General features: G+C 53.7%; 1 protein-coding gene across 12 annotated transcripts in view; it reads right to left on the bottom strand.

Annotated features, from left to right (window-relative positions):
* DOCK6 (dedicator of cytokinesis 6) overlaps window positions 1-3,299 on the bottom strand; it is a 40,703-nt gene extending 37,404 nt beyond the window's left edge. For all 12 annotated transcript variants that reach the window (XM_044377793.3, XM_026481442.4, XM_026481441.4 and 9 more), the window contains exon 1: window positions 3,217-3,299. In XM_044377793.3, coding sequence (XP_044233728.1) covers window positions 3,217-3,260 — 44 coding nt within the window. In that variant the 5' untranslated portion in view covers window positions 3,261-3,299. The remainder of the gene's footprint in view (window positions 1-3,216) is intronic.
* Between the last annotated feature and the right edge of the window lie 12,746 nt (window positions 3,300-16,045).

Below are 16,045 nucleotides of genomic sequence, written 5' to 3' on the forward strand. Positions count from 1 at the left end.
AAGGGCACAGACGAGCCCTCCTCCTGACCTTATGTCGGGTGAGAGTCTGTGTACAAGCCTCGACATCCCACGTGATTCCACTGAGAAGACGTTCTCAACAGGCGAAAGTGAGCCGTGGCGCACAGGGGGCCAGCTCGGCTGGAGAAACCATAAGGCAAGTGAGGAAGGGAGGGCAGCTGCCATCAGTGTGGCAGTTCCCCGAGGGACAGAACTAGGAACTAGGTGCAGATGGGGGCGGGGGGGGGCGGCTAGGTCGGGTGGCCCAGGAGATAGAGACTGCCTTTGTCTTGACCCGAGTGACTTTCCCCTGGCATTTTTGTTTTGTTGTTTTATTTTCTTTTTAAATTTTTAAAAAGATTTTATTTATTTATTTATTTGACAGAGAGAGTGCACGAGAGAGCGCGCGCGTGCGAGAGAGAGAGAGAGAGAGCACGTGTAGGGGGAGAGGCAGAGGGAGAGGGAGAAATAGGCTCCCCGCTGAGCAGGGAGACCCATGCGGGGCTTGATCCCAGGATCCGGGGATCGTGACCGGAGCCAAAGGCAGACGCTTAACCGGCTGAGCCATCCAGGCGCCCCTGCTTTTTAATTCTTTTAAAGTAAACTCTACTCCCCATGTGGGGCTTGAACCCATGACCCCGAGATCAAGAGTCCCCTGTTTCACTGACTGAGCTGGTCAGTCACCCCCCCCCGCCGCCCCCTGGCATTGGTTCTATAACTACTCCTTAAACTTTGCCCTTTTCTAGATGCATGTCAAATGTCATCATTTTTTTTAAAGGTAGAAAATAATAATATGTGTGTGTGCTCACGTTTGCAGATATATTTGGGGACAGGGGTGGGAGGGAGACATTTCCTTGAAATCCCAGAGGCACCTTTGGAATTTGGTCAATGCATTGTCTCTTTGCCCTCCCACGCCGCTAACGAAACCACTATTTCCTTGAGTGAGAAATGCCACCTGCCCCGCAGCAGACAGCTGGGGGGCCGAAAGATGCCGCTATCAGATGCCTGGAAGAACAGGGGACACGTGAGGACAGGAAGAGACACGGTTTCTGAGATTGTTCTGAAGTCGGGGGCCACACATTCCTGGGCTCACTTCCCCATGAGAGACGCTTGACAGTGATCTAACCACTGTTGAGTCCAGCTTTCCGTAGTTAGACCTATGTCGACAGGCTCTGGTGACAAACAAATGGCGTTCCCGCTGGGGACCAGCCAGCCATAAACATATTATAAGCTCTGGCCATTATCACCATTCCATCTTGTGTTTTATTTTAAACAGCACAAGTGAAAAAATGAACAACTGATATTGCATACAATAATGTTTGCCCATGGTATTTATATTTATGAGTCTGTAGTTCTAAGTTGTCCCCCAAAATCTTTTTTTTTTTTAAAGAATGTTCATTAGGAAACTGGGGGACTGTTTAATTTTCGGGTCAATATGGAATTGTGGAATGAATGACTGAATGATTGAATAGATGAATATAGGCCCAGATTTGAGCATGTAGACATCTGGGTGTCCACTAGGCTGTTCTGGAGGCCCTGGCAAAGGATGGCTGGAAGACTTGAGCCATTTGCTTGTGGTTCACTGGGGCCCCAGGATCATTCTCTGCTCTTCTTACTCTGGGCTCTGTAGTATCCGTTTCCCAGGGCAGGACCCAGGACCTCTCTTTTTCACTGGAGCGGAAGCCAGGACCCAAGAACACAGAGACTGAGTGGCAAAGAAGCGCGTTCAGAGTTGCCAAAGATCCAAGACAGAGAGGCAATTCGGGAACATAAAGATAACATAAAAATGGCCTGACCACTATGCTCCAGACACGTGGTCACATCCCTATGTTCAGAACTCTTCATGGCTCCCACCTCACTCAGGATACAAGTTAAGGTCCTCCCCATAACCCACAGGACCCTGCAGGATCACCCCCACTGTCCCCTTCCTCACTCTGCTCCAGACTGGCTGGCCTCCTCAGATGACCTGTAAATACACTATGCTGGCTCCTGCCTCAGGGCCTTTGCACTTGCCTTTCCCTGTGTTTGGATTGCTTTCTCCCCACATATGGGCATGGATGCCTCCCTCACCTCCTTCAGAACTTTGCCCAAGTGTCACCTTATCATCTGGGCCTTACCTATCTGCTTCCCATATCTAAAATGGCCCCCATCCTCCTCATCTCCTTTCCCTGCTTTGTGTGTTCCCATAGCACTGGCACTTATCACTAATATATGATCTACTTTATTGTGCTACTCCTCTGTCTACCCCATTGTATCTGCCACCAAGGGTGGGATCTTTTCTTGTGTCTCCATCAGGCCAGCTCTTGACCCCCAGGGCGCTCTTTCACTTGGGCGTGGCCAGCACAGGTCCCCTGTGGAGAGGAACCCCCCTACCCCCACCCCCCACCCCCCCGCAGACTCTGACCGCCTATGGAGGCAAAGAGGGGGGAGAGGCTATTCGTCCCTGGTCTGACCTCCCCCTCCCAGGCTGAGTCTCTTACAATCTCCAGTGGCCACGGAAATGGATCCCCCAGCGCCTGGCGCCTGTCCCCTCCCCCGTCTGCCCACCAGCTGGTTGGGTCCCCAGCCCCCACTCCCTCTATTCAATCACCCATCCATCTCCAGCGCGTCCAGCCGGTGCTGGGAGAGCCTGAAGCAGGGCTGGGGGCGGGGGGCCATCCACAGCTGTCCCCTGCTCCCCAGACAGCTGGGCACGGGACCCTGGCAGTGGGGGAAGAGCACGGGAAACTTCCCGAGGGGCCTCCAAGGCCTGCAAGAGCACCATCCCTGTTCCCAAATCCCGGCACCAGAAGCATCCCAGCCCCGCGCCAGGCAAGAGGGTAGGTCGCAAAGGCCCCTCCCGCTCCCCCGCCCTCGGGGTCGGGGACCCGAAGCACCTGGAGATGACGAGGGACGCGGAGGGCTCCCGGTACCCGCTCTCCCTGCGCCGCCGCCTCCAGGAAGGCCCCCGGACACGCCCCCACGCGTCCCCTCGGCACCCAGGGCGGACCTCGGCTTCGCCGCCATCGCACTCGCAGCCCCGCCGCCGCCCCGGCGGGGACCCCCGCCGCCCTCCCCGCCTCCCGCCGCCCCCGGCCCCCGCCGGAGGAAGCGGGCCGGCCCCGGCCCGGGCGGAAGGGGCTAGAACGGGGGACGCCGGGGCTGGGGAGGGTCGGGCCGCCCCGGGGCGGGGCTCGGACACGTGCGGGCGGCCCGGGAGGGGCCCGGCGGCCGCGCTACCTGTTGATCTTGTGCGCGAAGGCGCGGCGCTCGGCGGCCGCCATGGCGCCGCGCGCGTCCCGCCGCTGCCGCCGCGCGCACCGTCCCCGCCGTGGTCGCCGCCGCCGCCGCCGCCGCCTCCCGGTTCTGGGCTGCCCGGGCTGGGCGGGGCCGGGGCCGGAGGCGGGGCCCTTCCGGGTGTGCGGGGCGGCTCCGTGCTGCCCCTGCCGGCCGGAGGGGCGCGGGGGGCCCCGGGCCGCCTCCGCCCCTCTCGGGTCTGGGGTGGGGAAACTGAGCCTCTGAAGGGGATAGGGGTGGAGAGACGCCGGGACCGAGGCCGCGGGTGTCAGACTCCGGGGGATGCTCTTTCTGCCCTCTGATTAATCACCACAATTATCCATAATAAGTATAATCTCAGGCGTTTATGAAGCATGGCCCTGAAATTCACAGATGCAGAAGGAACGATCGTTTCCCCATTTTACAGATGGGTAAACTGAGGCACAGAGGTGATCAGACGCTTGCCCAGGCCTGAGGGATCACGGGGGTCTCTGAGGCCACTATGGGACGTGCCCCGGTCCAGGACGAGGGAAGCAGAAGGGTCCAGCTGGGCTCCAAGATGCCGAGCCTTGTGACTGGGACCTGAGTGAGCCAGTCAAGGAGACTGGACTGGCCCGACTGCCTCCACTGGAAGGAGGATGTGGGGATGTCTTGGTTTACTTGTGGTCTCAAATCTCTCCCCAGTGGTTCCTCTGTCCCTCTCCCAGCTCCAGCGCAGCAGTCTCGAGAATTCCCCAGCCCCCACTCATGCTCTGGATATGCCAACCCCTTGCCCACCCCCAAGCCTTGGCACCGGCAGGTTCCTCCTCCCGATGGCCCTTCCAGCCCTGGTGAGAAAATGTCCTAGGCAGAATTGGGGGCTGAATGATACGAGGGCACGGCTCTACCTTAGGGCTTTTGCATGTGCTGTTCTTTTTTGCATGTGTGGGTGTTAGCATTATCCTCCCTTTTACCCGTGAGGAAACCGAGGCCCAGAGAAGCAGAGGAACTTACCCTAATTAGGCAAGTGGATCAGTATCAGATCCTGAGCCCAGAGAAGGGAGGCTTGGATTGCGGGGGAACCCTCATACCCTGCCACTCAGCCCCAAGCTCTTCAGGGCACAGCAGTGCTATTCCCAGCCTGGCATGTGACATGTGTATCCCTCAGCAGCCCACACACTTGCACTTGCCTGAGTGGTCCAGCCACTTTGACCTGGGAGCTGCCAGGTGTAACCCCGCCCATCTCTCTGCTGCGCCCCACCCCATGTCACCCTCACCCCAACCAGCAGCCTCCTGGGCTAAAGTCCCTGCCTCGCCTTTGGGAGCCAGGCTGGACAAGAAACATGGAGATGAGCAAAAATTGGCGGGTTTCTCCCCTCCCCTCTGCCTCGTTCCAGCCCAGACCCCGTCATACCTGGTCTCCTGGCTCCTGCCCTCACCCCTCACAGTTTGTTCTCCCTTCAGTGTCCAGAAAAAGCCTGGGAACACTTGAATCCGATCTGGTCCCTCCTCTGCTTAGAATTCTCCCTGGCTCCCACCTCATTCAGGGTAAAAGCCCAAGTCCTCCCCAAGGCCCACGAGGCCCTGCACGATCCACGACTTGCCCAATTTCACCCGGCGAGTCAGTATTGGAGCTGTGAGTCCAGGTTTGTTATCGAGAGAGCCTGACCCTGAAATGTGTGTTTCTCGATACCCACAGAGTCCCAGGCCAGGCCAGGCTGTGGGACCCAGGGTCGATCTCTCAATCTCTCTGAGTCTTCATTTCCTCATCTGCTCCACGGAGGGCTGGTGGCCGGTCACAGCACGAGGCACAGACCTGGGCAGCGCCAAGCTGAACTGGAAGTGAAACTGAATCCACCCAGGAGCTGGTGGGAGCGGCGAGCCCAGTGACTCCAAGCCCTGTCTGGGTGGAAAGGCTGCTTCAAAGATCCCTCCAAGGAAAGGCCCTGCCCCACTGCCTGGAGCCTTCTACCTGCCCGGGTGCCTACCAGACCTGATTGGTGAGGCAGTTCCTCTTCGGGGCACGCCAGGCAGGCCTGACTCAGCCAGGTGGGGCTAGGGTGACCCCAGCAGCTGCTCAAACAGAGGCCAAGCTTGGCGGGGACTTTGGCCTCCTCTGGCTGCAGTGAGGAACAGACTGCAGGGTATGGGGACAGTGCCTGTGTACCAGGGAGGAGGGCCTGCCCTGGTCCAGGTGGGGGATGGCTGGGCTGGGTTGGGGAGGGGCTGAGGAGACGGCCAGGGGCTGACCCTCCCTACCTGTGAGCGAGGGAGTGGTGCTGAAGATAGAGGCTCTTCCCGCCAATGCCCCCTGCTGTTCTACTCCCTCCCCCTCTGACCCTTCCCATCCGTTAAATCTCAGCTTGGATCCATTTCGCCTCCTACAGCTGCTCGTGCAACCCCCATCACAACCGCAGTCGCACTGTGTCTGACCGGCGGTCACCCGTCTCCAAGACGTCCCTGGCCCCTGGCACATAGTTGGCACTCCATGAGTCTATTTCCGGCCTCTCTCCCCTCCATTCCCCTGAGCGGCTGCTCAGTGCTTGTTCCAAGACCTCACCGTCTGAGTCCAGGCAACATTATCAGGTGCTTGCCTGTCTTTCTATGTGGGGGCGGGGTGGGGGGCAGGAGCCTCCAGCCCTTGGCCCAGGCTGTACCCTCAGCCAAGAACGCTGGTTCCCCTGCTCTTTACCTGAACTAATTTCTATTCGTTCTCAGGTCTCATGCTCCTTAGAAGCCTTCTTTGACCCCCTCCCTTCCCTGCCCAAGCTGGCTCAGGGGCTCCTCTGGGTCCTCCTGCCTCCAACCCCAGGGGTTCCCCATCACAGCCCCGATCACCCTCAGCTGTAACTGCCTGGTTCCCCGGTGTCCCATCTCTCCCACTCAGATGTCAGCTCTATGAGGGCAAGGATTTTTCTCTGCCTTGTTCATGGCTGTGTTCCCAACACCCGGCATAGGGCTATGCATATAGTAGGTGCTCAATAAGAGAATGAATGAGGCTGAGTGGTACAGGGGTCTGGTGGTCAGGGGACCCCGATACCTCCCTGTCCCCTAGTGCCTACTATGTCCACCAACAATGTGGTGGGAGAAGCCAGCCTGACGGCAGGAAGATCAATGTCTGACCTCTCCAACTGAGTGAGGGGTGCTGGGGGGCAGGTAGAGGAAAGCTGAATGTAGGCACCCACTGCCCCCTGGTGCCAATGACAGGGATGGCAGGATCAGCCAGCTCAGGACACCTGCCCTGCCCTCAGCCCTCCTACCCACAGGCAGGGAACCCTCCTGCCAGAAAGAGAGGTAAGTGGGGGTGGGGGTGGGGGGAGTGCGCAGGTAAGGCCTGGTGGTGGGACCAGGATGCAAAGGTGTTTAGGGAACTCTCTCCCCCGCTTCTTCGACGATTTTGGCAACTTGGTGAAGCACTTGATGGATGAACGAACGAATGAGTAAGTGTCTTGAGGTAGGTGGTGAACTCAGAGCAGGAATGGCCACGGGCAGGACTTAGAATCCAAAGAGACCCGATTTCCAGTTCCAGCTTGGCCACAGCCAGGCTGGGTGACCTGGGGGCCTCTCTGGCCCTCAGTCTCCTCCTCTGTGGAATGGGATGTTACCCTCAGAGCTGGCCCTATGGGGCTGTGATGGGGAGCCATGAAGTATGGTCAGGAGAGCACAGAACCTGGGTGATGCTGCCTTGTCAGGCTGTTTTTCCTGCTGCTTCCGGAGCTGGGAAGGAAGTTGGAAGCCGACTCAGGGGCTCCCTGCCTGCCTTTGGGAGTTAAAGTCACAAAGACAAAGGCTGGGCCCGGAGAGGCCAGAGGGGCAGAGTACAGTCTTCCTGTTTTTCTTTGAACAGATGGCCCAGCCGCCAGATGCTTGTCTGTCTGGGTGCTTGTCCATCATCACTGGAAATCACTCCTGTCCCTCTCAGGGACACCTCTGTGAAGTTTGCTCACCTTCCGGTGCTCTCACCACATCCCAGCTTCTGGGGGGGCTTCACCAGGGTCCCCAGACACCCAAGGGGTTTACAAATAAAATTCAGGAGCTCTTCCTGAGAAGGGCAAACTTGCATCGCTCACGCTCCCCCTGCTTCTACTGATGACAGTTGTTAGAGCTGCCCTGGGCCTTCCTATTCAACGTGTTAAGAGAGATGCCCCCATTCCATCACAATTAAAACAGACTTGGATAACTGTCTCCCAATGTAATGGGTTTCTAATGGGTTTCCTTCACCATCCTAAGTGCTTGATGTTACAAACTTACAAACTACTGCTAATAAGGGCTCACGGCACAAAAAGGTGCCCCTGCAAGTAGGAAAAAAATTTCAACAAGCCTTTCCTTGCTCAGAGCCTGCTCTGGCTTCCCCATTGCCCCAGGAGGGAGCCATGCTCCGCCCTGTAACCTATAGACCCCCTCAGCTGCTCCACAAGCCTGCCCCTCCCCTTTCCCACCTCATTCCTTCATCCATTCATTTGCTCCAGCAACATTTACTGAGTGCCTGCTGTGTGCCTGGCATGGGGGACTTCTGGAAGGAGGTGATGTCAGTGCTGGAGGGGATGTCGGTGTTGGCCAAGCTGAGTTAGGGAGGGAAGGAGTTCCAGGCGGAGGGACCAGCAAAGCAGAGACTGAGAGGAGAAGTAGAAGTCACCTGTGTGGAGGGCAAGGGGGAGAGGGTGGTGGGTTTCCAAGGCTTCCCAGTGGGAGCCCGGGCATAGCCCTTCGGGCAGTGCGGAGCCGTGGAGGGGTGCAGGGCGGCAGGTACACCCTGGGGTTTGTCTCCTGTCCATCAGTGAGAGGGGTCTTTAGGTAAATGCCAAATGGAGGACAAATCGCCTGGATATTTCAAAATTACAAACCTGCGAACCCTTAGACTCAGCAAGTCCCTTTCTAGAAATCCAGTCTTTACATGGAAAATGATGAGGACGTTCGTGACTAAACAGGGTCAACCGAACAGCCCAGTTTGGAAATAACGACCCACAAGAGGCTGGCTCCACTGCCCCTGTGCGGTGCAATACGGCACGGTTGTGCCAAGTGTGAGAATTCTCTTTCAATAAAAGAAACAATGAGGAGGGCATCTATGAGGTGCATGGAATGGCCTGGAATGAGAAAAGCAAGGTGCAGATCAGGGTGTAAAGAAAGCCGCCTTTGGTGTCAAATATTAAGGAAAAATGGATGTGTATCCATCTTTACTTGATTTTCCAGATGTTCTCTTCAAAAAATTCCAAGAAACTGGCGGGGCTGGGGTAGAGGGCAGGAAAGACACTTTTTTTTCTTTTTAACTAGTAGACTCTATTTATTTATTTTAGTGGGGAGAGGGGCAGAGGGAGAGGGTGAGAGAGAATCTCCAGCAGGCTCCATGCCCAGCGCAGAGCCCAACGGGGGGCTCGATCTCACAACCCTGAGCTGAAATTAAGAGTCAGACGTTTAACCAACAGAGCCACCCAGGCACCCCAGTAGATTTTATTTTTAAAAGCGGTTTCAGTTCACAGAAACCTGAGCAGATAGTATACAGAGTTCCCACATATTCCCTGCGCCCCCCCCCCCCCCCAGTTTCCTCTATTATTAACATCTCGCTTTGGTGAGGGACGTTTGTTACAACTGATAGGTCATTATTCACTGAAATCGGGTAAGTGCCCCTTAGGGTACACCCTGTGTGTCGCACAATCTATGGGTCTGGATTGACAGAATGACATGTAGCCACCATAACAGTATCCTACAGAATGGTTCCACTGCCCTGAAAATTCTTTGTGCTCCGCAGCTCGCCTCCCCCCGCCCCCTGGCAACCACTGATCTTTTTAGCGTGTCCATAGCTTTGCCTTTTCCAGAATGTAATATGGTTGGAATCATACGGTACATGGTCTTTTCAGTCTGGCTTCTTCCACTTAGTCACATGCATTTAAGCCCCCTCCCTGTCTTTTCACGGTTTGAGACCTCATTTCTGTTTCTTGCTAAATAATATTCCAGGGAGATCATAAAAAAAAAAAATTCCAGGGAGGAACACTTTCGCATCATGTCCATCATTACTCCAGCTGCAGTATGGGCTCATATTCTCAATCCCTTTGGTAGCTGGGGACTCTGAGGCTGAGTGAGCTGCCGCAAGTCTCCAGAGCCCTCGGGCTGGCCGGCTTGCCCTGGACTGGCCCCTAAAGGACTTTTTCTCCGCCTGACTTTCCTGTGCCATCTCTTCCACCATCGAAGCACAGGTGTGAGTCCCCCGTGAGGAGCTAGGATGAACTCTGAAGGAATGTTCTCCCTGACTGCCCAGGGCTCCAGGGGACACCTTGCCACTGTGACATGGGACCTCCGAGGTGCGTTCACCAGATGACACAACTAGGGCTCTGCAAGGTTCCGGCGACCCAGCTGACAAGTGGGAGACTATGAGTTTGAACCCAGAGCCCCCTCTTGCCCCCAAACCTTGCTCTCCCACCTTGTTAGCACATTTCCTCCTTAGCACAACCTTTTGGAGCAGGTGGCAATGACTCTGACAAAGTTCCGCTGTCTAGATGGACCAGATTGTCTCAGCCCAGACTCTTCCTTTATCTTTGGAAAACAGCTGTGCCAAGAAAAGAGGTTAGATGCTCCAACGCTTGGGTTCGAATCCCGCACTCCCACTCCCGGCACCAGCCTTAAAAGACTTGTTTTACACTTATGAGAACAATGAAACTAAAAATACCGACAATACCAAATGCTGACAAGGATGCAGAGAAACTGGACGTTTCAGATGCTGCTGGTGGTGACGAAAAATGGTGCAGCCGTTCTGGAAAAGTTTGGTGGTTCTTAAAACTCTGAACATGCAGCCACCAATTGACCCAACAATCCCATGGCCACATATTTAAAAATGAAAATTTAGGGGCACCTGGGTGGCTTGGTGGGTTGAACATCCAGCTCTTGGTTTCGGCTCAGGTCATGATCTCAGGGTCATGGGATCAAGCCCTGCATCGGGCTCGAGCTCAGCTCGGAGTCTGTTTGAGGTTCTCTCCCTTTTCCTCTCACCTCCCCCTCTGCCCCTCTCCCCACTCTCTCTCTCTCTTTCTCTCTCAAATAAATAAATAAAATCTTTTAAAATATTTAAAAAAGTAAAAAATAAAACTGAAAATTTTGGGGGCGCCTGGCTGGTTCAGTAGGGGACCCCACAATTCTTGATCTCGGGGTTGTGGGTTCAAGCCCCAGGTTGGGTGTAGGTGACTTAAAAATAAAATCTTTAAAAATAATCAAATAAAAGTGAAAGTTTATGTTCCCATAAAAACATGTACACGATTATTTATAGAAGCTTTATTCATGATCACCAATGGCTGGCAACAACCCAACTGTCCTTCAATGGGCGAATGTGGAACAAACCGGCGTCCATGGGTACAATGGAATATTCTTCAGGAACAAAAAGGAACAAACTATTGATACACACCACAAAGCTTTAGGCTCAAGTGCTTTATGCTGCAGTGAAAGGGGCCAGACTCAAAAGGCTATATATTGTATGATTCCATTTATAGAACATTCTCAGAAAGACAGAACTCTAGTGTGGGAGAGCAGATCAGTGTTGGGCTGGGGTTGGGGGGAGGGGCTGACACCAAGGGGCAGCATGAGGGAGTTTCAGGGTGTCATGGAGTTTTGGAGCCCACCAGCAGGACAGCAGACGGTGACGGCCCAGTAAGCAGGGCTGTCATGGGGACTCCCGCGCACTGGGGGAGCCCAGAGGCCGTGCCTGACCCAGCCAGAGGGCGTCTCAGAGGAGCGGGCGTCAAAGCTGAGACCTAAAGGCTGTGTTGGCGGCAGGCAGGTGAACAGCCTTGCGGGCAGTGGGAACAGCCTGAGCAGAGGCCCAGGGCAGAGACATTCAGGAAACCGGGACATTGCTTTGACTGGAGTACGCGGGGTGTTTTTTGTTTGTTTTTTTGGTTTCGATTCATCCGTTTTTGAGATGAAAACTGGAAACTGCCGTGGATGGCAGGGTTAACCGGGATCCCATCCAGGCGGCTCCAGGCCAGGTTCAACCCTGTGCTGTGAGCTTAGCCTGGTGTCATTCTCTCACTGGTCGCTACGCCCATTTTGCCCACGAGGAAACTGAGGCTTAGAGAAGAGGTCCTTTATCACCTGATGTGACCGTGAGGACAACATTTGCCTAAGATTAAGCACTAAGAGTCTGGGATCAGACAGGCCTGGGTTTGATGAGCAAATAAAAAGGGTGGGGAAAAAGAAAAGGGTGGGGAAATCAAGGAAGGCTGCCTGTGGAGGTGACACTGAAGGCTGAGGGATGAACAGGAGCATGGTAGACGTGGGCCTTGCTGTTGAGATCCTGGCAAACACTGCTCCAGCATCCAGATGCCTCGCTGGAGAGTTTTCTCTGGAGGCTGCACAGCACAGGGGAGAAGTGTCTGAGAATTAACGCCCCTCGGAGTAGCCTTCAGCCAATGGGGGTGGTGGATAAACACCCCAGCTCCCTTGCCTGCAGGTGGGATGACCGAGGCGTGTGTCCTATGCTGTCTCCCAGAGGTCCCCAGCGGGACTGAGCCCCCAGTTGCCTGTGGGGCTAACCTGCCTTAAGCTCCCCCCGCCTTACTGGCTGCCCTCCCTTCTCGGTCTCACTTCCTTTTACAGACTGAATTGTGTTGCCCCAAATTCATATGTTGAAGCCTACCCCCCAGTAACTCGGACTGCGACTGTATTTGGAGATAGGGTGCTGCAAGAGGTAATTAAGTTAAAACAAGGTCACATTAAGACATAACCATCGCAGGGTACAGAAGGTGGCTTGGGTAGAAAGTCTAGGGCAACTGGGATTAATGGGCCCGCACCAGCCATGCAGAGAGGAGACTCTTCCAGTCGGGGCCAGACCTCGGAGCCACAGAAGCCACAGTGTTTGCCCCCAAAACCCATGAGGAGAAGCTTCCAATGTGGGAGGGGAGATCCCACCGCAGGAATCTCCTCTGTGGTTTCAGGCCGCAAAGGAAGGTCGAAGCCCATTTCTTCACAGCCACAAAGGAAACGGTTACCAGCTCAGGGCTGGGCGGGCCTGACCTCAGCCATCTGGGCTGAGCAGAGGCGCTGGGCGCCTTGGGGCGTCTCCTCCTTCGCGGGTCTTTCTGATTTATTCCCGCAAACAGACAGCTGACCTTGGCTGTCTTCAGCCTGCAGCCTCTCCTCACCCCCAGCTCAGAAGCAAAAACCATTACCTTTTAAAAATAATTTTATTGAGGAGCACCTGGGGGGCTCAGTCGGTTAAGCATCTGCCCTCGGCTCAGGTCATGATCTCAGGATCCTTGGGTTCGAGCCCCACGTCGGGCTGGAGTCTGCTTCTCCCTCTCCATCTGCCCCTCCCCACTGCTCGTGTTCTCTCTCTCTCAAATAAATTAAAACCTTTTTTTTTTGAAGGCGTCAAATGATTCCTCAATGGTCTTTGGGTGTTAGAAGGGCCAAGGATGAAGGGACAGAGGCCACCCCTGGCAGACTCCAGAAGTCAGGCCCAGGAGGAGGAGACAGCAATGCGGGTATAAGGCCGGACTTCTAAATGGGACAGCTGCAGGGTCAGAGTCCCCTTTGGCTCATGGACGCCTGAGCACTTCCTGGCCCAAGGAATAAGGGGCTCACACTGGGGTCCACCAATAATGGACCAGGTGGTTTTGTCAGGTAGTGAGGTCCCTGTCATCCCAGATCCAATGTTATAATTGTTTATACATCTGGGTCCCTCGAGGATCTGAGTTTGTGATGGGAGGGACAGCGACTGTTTTATTTGGTACAGCGGTTGGCATACACTGGGCACTCAATGGATGCTCACTGAATGAAAAGTTGAATGCATTAGTGAACAGGCAGATGCCACCCACCAGGAGGAAGCCCTGACTTTGGACTCAGAAGACAGCCTTCAAATCTTAGTGGTGTGGCCTGGAACGCAAGGCTTCCCCCCACTGTGCCCCCAGATTGTCGACGGTAAAATGGGGAGAACGAGAGTGCCTACCTCCAGAGACGGAAGAGGAGATCCCAGACCACTCGTTAAGCACTGGCACAGAGTAAGGGCCCCAAGAAACAGACACACCAAGTCTCTCAGATCTTTTAAGAGAGAACGACAGGAACACAGTTGGCATGTGGCCTGAAGAGGGAATTCCAGGGCTGGGCGGGATTGTTTTCCAGGATCCCTGAGGTCATGGCCAAGTTTCGGGCCAGAGCTGTTTTTTGTTTCTGCAAATTCTCTCTCACTCCTGTGGTCAAAGATGAGGTCGTGGTTTCCAATATCGAGAAATCCCCCCAGACTCAGTAAGGGGCATCTACTGAGATGGCGAGAAAACCCTTCCAAGAATGCAGAGGTCCTGGTTGAAGACAGCACCTGTCATTCAGCCTGGGCTCCTGTCCTTGGGTCCCCTGGGGTCTCCTTTTACAATCACAGCATCTCTCCATTTTCTTAAAAACAGTTTTTTTTTTTTTCCTGGGACACCTGTGTGCTGCAGTCGGTGAAGCGACCCAGTCTTGGGTTTGGCTCAGGTCCTGATCTCAGGGTCGTGGGATCGAGCCCCACTTCGGCTCCACACTCAGCGTGGAGTCTGCTTCAGACTCTCTCTCCCTCCCGCTGCCCCCCTCCCTGGCACTATCTCTCTCAAATAAATAAATGAATCTTAAAAAAAAAAAAAAAACCCCACACATTTTTTCCCTGCACGCCAAAAGGATACATATGCACTATAGGCACTCAGAACATTTTCAGAAAAGACTGCATAAGAACAAAACAAGTTGCTCAAAAGCTCACCAATGCTGGTGTTTTTAAGGCTTTCATTCTGGTCATTTTTCTCTACAGAATAGGTATTTGCTCTGCTTTTTCAAAAGTTATGATTGTTCTGAATACCCAGCTCTGGAGTCTGCTGTTTGGGGATAGTTTTTCCACACCATCGAATTTCCAAGGCTGTGATGGGTTCTATGTTTTAACATGAGAAAGACTATGTGTATCTACTCACGGGCAGAGAGCTGGACGGGTGTCCTGCGACCACCAAAACATCTATGTGGTGATTAAGATTGAGCCCCTGGGATCAAAGTCTGACTTTCACCACTTTCTAGCTGTGACATCGGCCAGGTGTTTTAACTTTCGTGCCTCAGTTTATCCATCTGTAAAATGGGGATTTATTATTTCATTTATCTCAAAACAACCCTGGGTCCCCCAGTGAATAAATAGCAGAGAAGAGATTTCCATATTCCTTTGAAAAGATTTTATTTATTTATTTGAGAGAGAGAGCGAGGGAGCACTAGCAGGGGGAGGGGCAGAGGGGGAGGGAGAAGCAGACTCTCCGCTGAGCACAGAGCCCAACGTAGGGCTGCATCTCAAGACCCTGATACCATGACCTGAGCCGCAATCAAGAGTCGGATGTTTAACCGACTGAGCCACCCAGGCACCCTGAGATTCCCAGGTTCTTAAGGAACATACCACACTGCCTTCCCAGCAAGTTATAAAAATCACACCTACGGTACTATATTTTTTACGTAAAGTTACAAAACATGCTTGGAATGTTGTCTGCTTTGTCATGATTCATTTGTCACATTTAGCAGACATATGTGTTTTATGGAGTTTTTTCAGCATTTGTGTTCTATTTCCTCATTTTAAAAAAGACTTAAAAAATAAATGTCAAATCATGCAAATGAGTTTGGAGCAAAAAAATTGATGCTACCCCCAGTGTTTTCTTTCTTAAAAAAATATTTATTTATCTATCTATCTATTTATTTATTTATTTAGGCAGGGGGAGGGGCAGAGGGCGAAGGAGAGAGAATCCCAAGCCGACTCCCTGCTGAGCACAGAGCCAGGCTCCAGGCTCCATCTCAGGACCCATGAGATCATGAACTCAGCCAAAATCACAAATGGGTTGCTTAACTGACTGTGCTGCCCAGGCACCCCTTCTTTTTTTTAATTAATAGAGTTTATTTTTTTTTTTAAGTTTCAGGCTTGAAGAATAATTGAATGTAAAGTACAGAGAGTTACTGTGTATCTCCTCTCCCCCCCACCTACAGCTTGCCCTATTATTAACATCTTGCATTTGTGATCACTTTGTTACAACCAATGGACCAAGACTGATAAGTGAAGGTAAAACGATGTCTCTCAAAAAAATAAAATTTAAAAAAAAAACACCCACATATCCTAAAATATAAGGAAGGAGACCGAGCAGGGGAGAAATGAATTAGGAGTATCTCAACATACCCTAAGCACTATTACTAAGCAAATATTGGAGTAGTTCTCCTATTTCTACAATATTTAAATGTTTTCCTAATGGCTCTGTAGCTTCCCTTCGAGAGCGGCTTTTCACTCTTTTCTAGAACATCTGACATTTGTAATTCGCCGGATGCCTGCACAGTTCTGTTTCTTCGCACCATTTCAGTTGGTGTGGGTTAGGGGGACTTCGAGGGTGCGTCACAGACACATTCCATTTCTTCCGACTGACACTGACGGGGCAGAGCGGTGGCTCTGGGGCACCCAGGTGCAGCGGGCAGTGGCTGGCTGGGAGACTCGAGTAGGGGCCCACGAAAGGCGGCGCTTCCGCCGATGGCCGCCAGGGGGCGCGAGAGGCCGAGACGCGCGCCTGGTCTTTGCAATGAAGCCGGGGCGGGGCGGGGCGGCGGGGCGGGGCTGTCGCGGGGGCGGGGCTTGGAGGAGGTACCCCACGCCTTAGTCAAAGGGTCCTGCGTTCCTCTGGCCATCGCGGGGTCTACTCTCCTTCAACCTCCACTGAGCCTCCCATCCTCCCTGCCCTTATTTGTCCTTCATTTTCCCCGCCTTTTCGGAGCCACACCTCTCCAGTCTTCCTTTGCGCCAACACTTTCCTGTCCACCTTTGCCCACATTTTTACATCCTCATATGCATCCCTGCATT

Source organism: Ursus arctos, unplaced genomic scaffold (assembly GCF_023065955.2).
Source record: "Ursus arctos isolate Adak ecotype North America unplaced genomic scaffold, UrsArc2.0 scaffold_14, whole genome shotgun sequence".
Taxonomy (NCBI): domain Eukaryota; kingdom Metazoa; phylum Chordata; class Mammalia; order Carnivora; family Ursidae; genus Ursus; species Ursus arctos.